Source organism: Amborella trichopoda, chromosome 10, assembly GCF_054954075.1.
Source record: "Amborella trichopoda isolate Santa Cruz 75 chromosome 10, AtrichopodaSantaCruz75HAP2 v2.0, whole genome shotgun sequence".
Classification (NCBI taxonomy): domain Eukaryota; kingdom Viridiplantae; phylum Streptophyta; class Magnoliopsida; order Amborellales; family Amborellaceae; genus Amborella; species Amborella trichopoda.
This window is the reverse complement of record NC_142345.1, coordinates 28,271,854-28,282,788: the sequence shown is the minus strand read 5'-3', so window position 1 is coordinate 28,282,788 and position 10,935 is coordinate 28,271,854. Positions and strand designations below refer to the sequence as shown.

Below are 10,935 nucleotides of genomic sequence, written 5' to 3'. Positions count from 1 at the left end.
TTAATGTTCAAAAAATAAAATACAAATAGGTTGTGGTGTGCATATTGTAAGCCGGGGCTTAATTGGTCAATGCTTGACAATTTGTAATGGTACGTCTTAGGCTCAATTTGAAAGAAAAAAAAAACCGGTAGAGGCCCTCTCCCCACTAAAAGGGAAAAAAAATAACTCTGCCCACTAAAGGGAAAAAAAGAAGAAGAAGGTATAGGCTATCTCCCCACTAAAAAAAAAAAACGCAGCCTAGTCCCCCACACGCTCGCTTTTAAATTTTATCATAAAAATAAATAATAAATAAGAAGACCTGGAAATTTATTTTTACCTTTAAATATAAAATTTTAAACTATAAAAATAATACAAATCAAGAAGATTTATAAACATATACAAATCTTGAAAATGGACATAATAGATAAAATCTTGAAAATGGACATAATAGATAATGTGTTGCAAGCTATTTTTGAGACTCAAAATCTTTTATAATTATTATTATTATTATTTTTTCCTATTTACACATCTCAATATCGAGATAATCAATTACATGGTTTTTCAACATTAAAACAATTTTATTTGTTATATAAATTTTTGAGGTGCCCCATGATCATATGTTTTAAAGCTGCAACCTTCTATAATTTTTTTCAAAAAGATATAGACAGTCCATTTGCCCCGGTCTGGTTTATCAAACGCTGACGTTCGTTAAACATCATCATTTTTTTAGCTTTTGTTTTCCGTTAATTAATTCAGGTCAGTCGGTTAACCGAATCACGTTTCTCTATTCAGAGAAGCCAAACGTTTTCAGATATTTGTTGCACAGGTGTCCCACAATCTCGTGGATTTTCCCAGCCTTATAGAACTGGAATTCATGCTAAGACGTTATCTCCTCGCTCGTTTTTCTTGAAGCTTTTACGGTGGGCAAGATGGCCGTCACTTCCTCCTCCTCCTCTTCATCTTCTCTGAAACTACCTTCTCTCTCTCCTCTTCTCACTTCCAAGACTTTAACATGGCTTCCCCAATTACTCCCTCACCGGCAGCAAAGGCCCTATCTTAGCCTCGTGATGACCTCCCCTTCGCCTCAGCAGATTTTCAGGACACATGCTTCAAAATCCTCTTCCACTTCTTTTCTTGCTTTTGATCAGATAAAAGAGGACGTTCCTGCCGGTGTTGAAGTGACTGAAACTAAAGAGCCAGGTTCTAGAGTGAGACTCCTTTCCTTCTCTCTCTTTGCTGTTATTGCATTCTATTATGTGCGTTCTTTTGTGTTATCGATTTTCCTATGGCTGTTTTAGATTGTGAACTCGGTGAATGAATATATGAATTGGAACAGTTACATTGTATTATTGCCTTGTTAATTTGCGAATCGTGCTTGCTGTTCTGGAAACTTTAATTTTTATTGTCTAGTAGTTTTCTTATACAGGAAAGTGGTTAATTTTAATACAGTGACTGCCTTGTGGTTAACTGAATGGTAAAATTGTGACGGTTCAAAAGAGTTGAAGCAAACCTTTTTGAAATAAAAAATGAACTATAGTGAGAGCATTAAGTTTCATCCCACCACCCTGTAAATTTGGTGGAAACATGTAAAGTGACATCCGTCAGAGTGTCTTGAGGACAATTGTTCAATGCTTTCTAATTTTGATTTTTTATATGCACGGTAGTAAAGAATTTATGAGGATTGAGGAATACATTACTTGCTTGTATTTGGGTAATTCTTTCTTTACATAAATCTGTGCAGACACTTGGGTGATTGATAGTTTGTACTTTGTAGCATGGAGGAAAGAATTCTTACTCTTGAAAAGACAGGTAAAAAAAGGGCAAAGTTAAACATGTTGGAATTATTGGTTGGGTGAAAAAAGGGCAAAAAGATAGTACAAATTAAGAAAATTGAAGCTTGAATCCTTTTTGTTTGGACATATAGGAGCGGTATTAGGAACATGATATTTGCCCACCTTCGATATGTGCATAAGAAGGGCAATTCGTCCTCAGGATGCAGGGAAAACAAAAGGGTCTCTTTTAATGCTCCAAAGCTCTATGTACCTGAGCTTGAAGCCCACAGTAGACACCATAATATTGTGTTGTGTAGGGAGAGAAAAAGAGAAAAAATGAGTAAAGAGAGATGAGTGCTTTGTTATGCTCTCTTGAATTTTACAGAGAGTGGTGTGAGAAGTGTTTTCAAAGAGTATAATTCATATGAAAATAAAAAGACCTCTTTTATAGAGCTCCTAGAGGCTGCCCATTTATGATAGGAGTGATTACATGCATCACCAACAGTCGAGTATAATTCATATGGAAATAAAAAGACCTCTTTTATAGAGCTCCTAGAGGCTGCCCATTTATGGAGTGATTATATGCATCACCAACAGTCACAAGTTACATGCATGCTTTTAGCTTGACGGTTGCTATTATAAGCCTTCATTTACATGCATGCTTTTAGCTTGATGGTTGCTATTATAAGCTTTCATTTCTTCAATGGCTAGTGACCGTTGGATGTCTCACACGAGCCATGCTCACAAAAAAATATCGAGCCTCAATCCCGATCCATACACGTGCTCGGACGAGGGGTACTTTAAGCTCAGATGCGAGCGCGCAAAGTGTAAAGTGTGCCATCAAGCCCCCTTGCCCCCACACACATGCGTGCGTGCGTGCGTGCGCGTTGTACACTTCGCGTGCTTCGCACATGCACCGTCATTCTCTCCATTGTTTTAAGACTATAAGACATGCGAATGCCTACACTTAAATACTACTCAATCTACATTCTCCTCTTCAATGTGGGGACTAAAAATCCAATGCTCTTTTTCTACAAAATACAGCTTAGGAAAATCATACAAAACCATAATGATTTTGAAATACACAGGTATTCTTCAAAACAAAAAATACTAACTTTTTCAGTCACTATTTAAAAATAGCAAGGAAAAACATAGGAAACATATTATTTGCATACCATGAAGGTATCTTTCGATTTAAACTTTCACTTGGAGTGTACACTACAAAATCCATCAAGTATTATGGTAGCATATAGCTTTGAACCAGTTGCTTATCTAACAGACCGGTAGTATGACTCACAAACAATAGTAAACTCTGGTGCCTTTTAGTTCCCAGCACATTTTGGGCTTTGTACTTATATCCGAATTTCATGTACTCTAGAGACGAGTCCCATCTCATAGGAAATGACTTCACTTCCACACTTATATAGGTGTGTCTATCAAGAGTACCTCTGTAAATAAATGACTTATGTATAGTCCATAGACAACATTAAGAGTACAACTCAACCTACTAACATACAGGTCATTGCTAGACTTACCGCCGTTTGGATTTTTTAAGAATGGGTGGCTATAATATTTGGTCGTCTAGTGACCAAAGTAATCATACATACAATTTGTTTTTACTACATCGAAATTAGAATTTTCAGGTTACAAAAGACTAGCTTGGGTTCCCACTGTAGATGATTACTCAATGGACTCTAGCCCCATTCTTTTTGACATCTTACTAATGCCATCCCTTGCAAGGCTTTTTGTCAAAGGATCAACTAAGTTTTCCTTTGATCTTCCATATTCTATACCAATCACTTCATTTTCAATTAACATTTTAATGGAGTTATGCCTTCATGCAATATGTGTAGATTTTTCATTACATACATCATTACAACTCTCACTATAGTAGCTTGATTATCACAATATATTGTGATCGCAGGTATTAGTTTTGGCCATATGGGTAATATCATATTACAAATTCTTTAGCCATGCTCCCTCTTTATCGGCAGAGCTTAAAGCAATAATTTCAAACTCCATAGTCGAGCACGAAATACATGTTTGTTTATTTGACCCCCATGATATCGCACCACCCCTTAGTGGTAAATCCATCCAGATGTTGATAGAATATTAGATTTCTTTGTTCCAATTAGCATTACTATACACCCCTCCAACACTCCGGGATAACCCACATAGTGTATGTCATAATTGACAGTTCCTTTCAAGTATCTTAATACTCGAGATATAGCATCCCAATGCTCTCTACCAGGGCAACTTGCATATCTGCTAAGTTTGCCCGCTGCATATGCAATGTCGGGCCTCAGGCTGCTCATTGCATAGATTAAACTACCAATTACCCTAGCATGCTCAATTTGAGATATACATTTTCCATCATTTTTCTTTAACTTAATATGAGGATCCGTTGGGGTAAATGATGGCATACTATCAGTATGCTCAAACTTTTTCGGCATTTTCTCAATGTAGTGATATTGAGTCAAGATTGATTTATATAATTTTCTCACTATTTTGATACCAGGTATCACATTAGCCTCTCCTATGTCCTTCATATCGAAGTTAGATGCGAGAAATCTTTTAGTTTCTTCCACAATTTCTAGATTAGTCCCAAAGATAAGCATGTCATCTACATATAGACATGTTATGATACAAAAAATTCATTTGCTTACTATATACACATTTATCAGCCTCATTCTCTTAAAACCATTTGACATTAGTACACTGTCAAATTTCTTGTGCCATTGTTTTGGTGCTTGTTTAAGTCCATAAAGAGATTTAACTAATTTATAAACTTTGTTCTCATGTCCTGGCATTGCAAACCCTTCAGGTTGTTTTATATAGATTTCTTCATCTAAGTCACCATTGCAGAAAATGGTTTTTTCCATCCATTTGATGTATGACCAAATGGTTGATACAAGCTATTGCTAAGAGCAATCGAATAGTAGCAATTCTTGCCACATGTGCATGTGTGTCAAAATAATTGATGCCTTATTTTTTTTAAATCCTTTGGCTACTAATATTGCTTTATATTTATTAAAAACCATCAGCATTACGTTTTGTTTTAAATATCCATTTACAACCTCTGGGTGTAGAACTAGAAGGAAGATTTATTGATTTCCAAGTTTTATTTGCCATTATGAAATCCATTTCACTATTTATAGCTTCTCTTCAATAAATTGCATGTTGAGAAACCAAGGCTTCACTTATTGTTGTTGGATCTTCCTCCACATTTGAGACTATAAGTATTGAACTTAGTATCTTATTTTGATTAGCCTCAACTAGATATATATAAAAAATCTTGCGCAAAGTTATAAGGGATCATTTCTAATTCGTTTACTTCTTCTTGGTTCTATTTTCTCATCATCATTATTTTTTACAATATTCTTCATCAACATTTGGATCATTTGCATGATTATTTTCATTTGGTATACTAGTTCTATTTAATTCACTTTTACAAGTGAGATTTTGACAAAATTCAGCATCTCTTGATTCTATTATTGTGTTGGAGTTTAGATTAAAAAATCTACATGCTTGACAATTTTGAGAATATCCTACAAACACACATTTAGTGGTTCTAGGACCTAATTTATTTCTTTTAGGATATGAAATTCTAATATATGCAAGGCAACTCCATACTTTAAAAAGTTTAAAGAAGGTTTTCTATTAAACCAAAGTTCATAAGGGGTCTTATCACTCTTTTTATATGGAATTCTATTCAGAATAAAACATGCAGACAATAAGGCTTCACCCCATAAATTTTGTGGCAAAGAAGAAGATATAGTCATTGCATTTACCATTTCTATTAAAGCTTTATTTTTCCTTTCTACTAATTCATTTTGTTGAGGGGTATAAGGAGCAGTCACTTCATGAATAATGCCATTATTTTCATAGAATTCATTAAAATCATTTGATAAATACTCTCCACCCCTATCACTTCTTAAAGTTTTAATTTTCTTACTAAATTGATTTTCTACTTCTACTTTGAAAACTTTGAATTTTTCAAAAGCCTCATCTTTATGTCTAAGCAAATAAACATAAGCATATTTTGAAAAACCACCAATACATTAATGAAATATGTTTTACCACCTCTAGTTAGTTTTTATATCACTATGTATAAGTCCTAATAATTCACTATTTCTTTCTATTTTAGGAAATGGTTTTCTAGTTATTTTAGCTTGTGCACATACTTCATAGTTTTCATTAGATGATTCATCATAATTAGATATCGATTCCAACTTAACCAAAGATTTAATAGAAGCATAGTTAACATTCCTAATCTACCATGCCACATGTTACAAGAAGTCATGATATCAACAGAAGACTTATTTATTCCATTAACCAAATCAAACTTGAACATCCCATCACAAAAGTAACCTTGCCAACAAATACACCATCTTTTGTCAAAATGAGTTTGTCAGACCCAGTGACCATTTTAAAGCCCTTCTGGTTCAAGATATATCCCGACACAAGGTTTATTCTCATATCCGGTTCGTAATACACATTTTTCAAGGTAAGAACCTTGCTTGAACTAAACTTTAGTTCCACCGTCCCCTTTCCAAACATTTTTTCCATGGCTTGAGTACCAAAAGTCGAGTTGAATTTCCATCACCCATTGGTTCAAAGGTCTTAAATGGATCTTTATTGCTCGACGCATGAATGGTAGCTGGTATCGGCCCACCAACCATCATCTTTGTTGATCACGTTTACCTTTGTCACCATTGTTATAAAATGTTCATCAATGGTCATGTTCACTTGGTTTCTCGGCCTTTTTGACCCCTTCCGATGTCACCATTCTCTTGAATAATATCCCAGTTTTCGACATACAAAATATGAAGCTTTTCTTTTATTTTTGTTGACATTAAACTTCTGGCCCTTAGAAGTATCATTATGGATCTTAAGAAAGAAATACTTGTTATTTTGAGCACTTGATTTTTGCTCAACAAGGTTTGCCTTAGCTTGAAATTTGATAGTTTCATTTTTCTTTTCTTGAATTCTATTCTCTTCTTCAATTCGAAGAGATCTCTGAAGTTGAACTAAATCAAAGTCTACTTTCTTATATTTCATTTTCTTTTGATACTCTTTCCAAGATGGGGGTAGCTTGTGAATTATTGTTCCTACTAGAAAAGATTCATCTAATTGAATTCCACAATCTTTAAGTTCATTGCCTTCAAGCTGCAATTCATATACTCGAGCAAGAATTGACTTGTTTTCAATGAATTTAAAGTCTAAAAAATTTAAAATAAGAAATCTTTTGTTACTGGACTCTTCTGTGAGGTATTTGGTTTAAAGAAGCTTCCATAGCTCTCTCACCATGGTAATTGATGCACACATGTCATACATGCGATCTGCCAAAGCGTTGAGGATATGACCTTTGTAAATGTTGTCATCGTTCATCCATCTTTTGTAGGCTCGAGTTTGCTTCTTGGTGGAATCATCAGATGGTGACAATGGTGCAGGCATAGATTCAGTGACTATGAAAGCTACTTTGAGAGTACTTAGAAAAAGAAACTTCTATAGCCATCTTTTGAAGTTCATGCTATTGAAGTGCTGTAGCCATGTGAAATCGTGGTTTCCTTGTTTTCACCCCATAAATATCATCTTGAATTGTTGGAATAATTGGTTGGGTGAAAAAGAGGCAAAAAGATAATACAAATTAAGAAAATTGAAGCTTGAACCTTCTTGTTTTCGGGCTCGCAGGTGCACTATCTCAAGACCATATTTGCCTCCCTTCAATATTATAACAAGTGTGCATAAGAAGGGGAACTCGTTCTAGGGATACAAGAAAACAGAAGGGTCTCTTTTGATGCTCCAAAGCTCTATTCTCCCGAGCTTGAAGCCCATGGTAGACACCAGAGTCTTGTGTTGTATAGAGAGAGAAAGAGAGAAAAAATGAGTAGAGAGAGATATGAGTGCTCTGTTATGCTCTCTGGAATTTTACAGAGAATGGTGTGAGAACTGTATTCAAAGAGTATAATTCGTATGCAAAAAAAAGATCCCTTTTATAGAGCTCCTAGAGGTTGCTCATTTATTGTAGGAGTGGTTACATGCCCCACGAATAGTCACAGTTACATGCACGCCCTTAACTCGGCAGCTACTGTTATAAGCCTCCATTTCTTGTTGGTGACCATTGGATGTCCCACACGAGCCATGCTCACAAAAAGTTATCGAACCTCGAGCCCGACCCGTACATGTGCTTTGGTGAGGGGCGCCTCACGTGTTGATGCGAACGTGCGAAGTGCAAAGTACGCCCTCCAGCACCCTTGTACCCACACCTTCGGCCACACGCATGCTTCTCATGCTCCGCAAATGTACCATCATTCTCTCCGTTGTTCTAAGAGTATGAGGCATGATAATGCCTACACTTAAATGCCACTCAATCTACACTCTCCTCTTTAGTGTGGGACTCAAAACCCGCACCTTTCTCTCTCTACGAAATGCAGCTTAGGAAAAACATATGAACCATAATGTTATTTTGAAATATACACAAGTATTTTTTGAAACAAACAATACTGCGAAAACATTCATGAAAGGTTTCATTTTGTCTTTTTGAAAAATAGAGAAGAATGGTAAAGATAAATGGTAAGAGGCAGTTGGGAATTTTGAATATTAGATTGTTTTGTTAGGTTTACTAACTCATAGATAAGGGGTATGTGCTTCTTAGAAGGGACTCCTTTAATTATCTATAAATAGGGATGACGGAAAGCGTTCATAAGACTAACTCTCATTCTCATCCTTATTGCTTTTCTTTATGGGCAAGAGAAACTAGTACGATATTCCAAGATTCAAAATTCCCAAGTTTGAGGAACCTCTCTTTATCTTATTTGGTCATGGATTTGGTTCTTTTTCCATCACTTTTATTCCTCATGGAATAATTACATATTCCAATTTTCTTTTTCTTTTTTTTTCTTTTTTTTAAGCACAAGTTATCTATGTGAAAATCATCAATGCTTTTAGTGCTAAAAAAAAGATGATCATTTTTGGAGATAGAAAGGAATCACAAAATACTTGATAGAATGCTATTTCATTGACTTATTGAACATATTAGAAGAAATACCTTGTCTATTTAAAATATTTGTTAATGATGCAAATTAGCAAATAAGAACAATTGAGTGTTGGGCTAAGTTGTATCTTGGGGTATGTTAATATTGAGAGAGAAGAGAGAGATAGAGAGTAATATTCAGGCACAAGATAAAGTAAATACATATGTTTTTCACACTCTACAAATCGAAGGGAAATGTTCCCTATATATATATATATATATAGCTCAAAATGCAAAAGAATTACAACCATTACCGCATGAGTTAAAATAACTGTTACAACAAGTTCTGATAAGCATGAGGTCTTTATTCCCATAACACCATAATAACCACTACATGAGGCCCATTATGCATAGGAGTTACAGCTGTTACATAGGTTTTAATAGGCATGAGCCCATAACAGTTGCTATACTCCCCCTTGAGCTAGAGCATGTATGTCATAGACACCAGCTTATCCAAAGTATCCTTTAGTCGACCTCGATTAGAGGCCTTGGTAAGTACGTCTACCAATTGATTCTCGGAGCGAACAAATGGAGTACATATTGTCTTTACAACGACCTTTTCTCTAACAAAGTGGCAATCGACCTCAGTATGCTTGGTTGTTTCACGAAATACAGGATTCGAGGTAATATGAATAGCCACTTGACTATCTCAATGTGGAGGAATAGGAGTTGATACAGTAACAGCTATTTCTTGAAGAAGAGAACAAAGCCAAATTATTTCACATGTAGCTCTTGCCATTGTTCGATATTCAGCTTATGCTAAGATCGAGTTACAACACTTTTTTTCTTACTTTCTAGGCGACTAAACTACCACCCACTAGCATAAAGTAGCTAGTGGTAGATCGTCGATCAAGAGAGAATTGGGCCCAATCTACGTCATAGAAACCTTGTACCTCAAGATGGCCATGACTGGTTTAAATTAATCCTCTCCCTGGAGCAGATTTTAAATATTCTAAAATGCATTAAACAACCTCCAAGTGATGGGAGCATGGTGCGTGCATAAACTGACTTGCCACGTTTACAGTAGATGCAATGTCTGGCATTGTGACAGTCCAATAAATAAGTCTTCCCACTAATCCCTGATATACACTAGGGTTACTCAGAGGCTCTGTCTGTTATCATACAATTTGTGATTAATTTCTATAGGAGATTCTACTGATTTGGCTCCAAGCAGTCTTGTGTCATTCGAGAGTATACTTCCTTTGAGACAAAAAATTTATTGTTTAGACTTAGCCACCGCTATGCCAATGAAGTATTTAAATAGACCAAGATCCTTGATACCAAAAGCACCCCTAAGAACTCTTTCATGTTCTGATTTTCGTGATCATTATAGCAACCGTTATGGGGTTCATGCCCATTAAAACTTGTGTAACAATTGTAACTTCTATGCATAATGGGCCTCATGTATTACCAAGGATAAGGACAAAGATGATGAGAGTTTATATGTTTCACTCCTGGAGGCACTTGTCATGTATCTATTAACATGTTTAACTTTCCTTGGAGCAGGAGAAAAAGATAAGTAACCAACTTTCTTACTGGTCATATTATAAGTAGCCTTTGAATCAATGATTTGTATAAGAGGTGGAATTGGAAGCATGATTTGTAGTTGCATATGTACCTGGCTGCTCCACCAGTGTTTCAGAGCTGAGTGAAGCCTTAAGAGCATTCAACTGGTGCTGTAAATCTTTGATGGCCGGATCTCTTGGACTGGATAGATTGGGTTGTGTGGCTGAGGTTTCCTCCCCTTCACTCGACACAATATGATCACTTGCATTCCTTGCCTCCTTGGTTTCGATCTCAAGTCTGGATACAAGTCCCAACAATGCTCTTGGTGGAGCACGATTTGGTCATTTCACACCCACTTTTCCTTGCTTGAAGCTTGTTGCAAAAGCTGATTGTTCATGATGGATACTTGAATTTTGTCCTTCTGCAATAGCTTTTCTATTGGCCTCCCCCCGTACATATTCATGAATGGATTCAAGAGAGGGCAATTTGTTCTTTCCTAAAACCATTACTATCTAACGTTCAAAGTTAAGATGCAAGCCTCCTATGAACTCAAAGATATTTTTTGCTTGGCCTGTTTTTTATTGTCATCAACTGCGGGATTAATAGGTTGATAGTGTTCTAGTCTAGTTCTTCCCACTTTTT

At 35.8% G+C, this 10,935-nt stretch overlaps 1 protein-coding gene across 4 annotated transcripts in view; it reads left to right on the top strand.

Annotated features, from left to right (window-relative positions):
• The first annotated feature begins 578 nt into the window (after positions 1-578).
• The window catches only part of LOC18424945 (trigger factor type chaperone family protein), a 43,889-nt gene continuing 33,532 nt past the window's right edge, over positions 579-10,935 (top strand). For 2 of the 4 annotated variants that reach the window (XR_016042714.1, XM_088849694.1), the window contains exon 1: positions 773-1,187. Coding sequence is in view for 1 of the 4 variants with exons in the window: in XM_011630879.3 (XP_011629181.1) it covers positions 909-1,187 (279 nt within the window). In the remaining 3 variants the exon portion in view is untranslated. Of the gene's footprint in view, positions 1,188-10,935 lie in introns of all 4 variants that reach the window. The other 2 variants (XM_011630879.3, XR_016042713.1) reach the window with 2 other exon arrangements.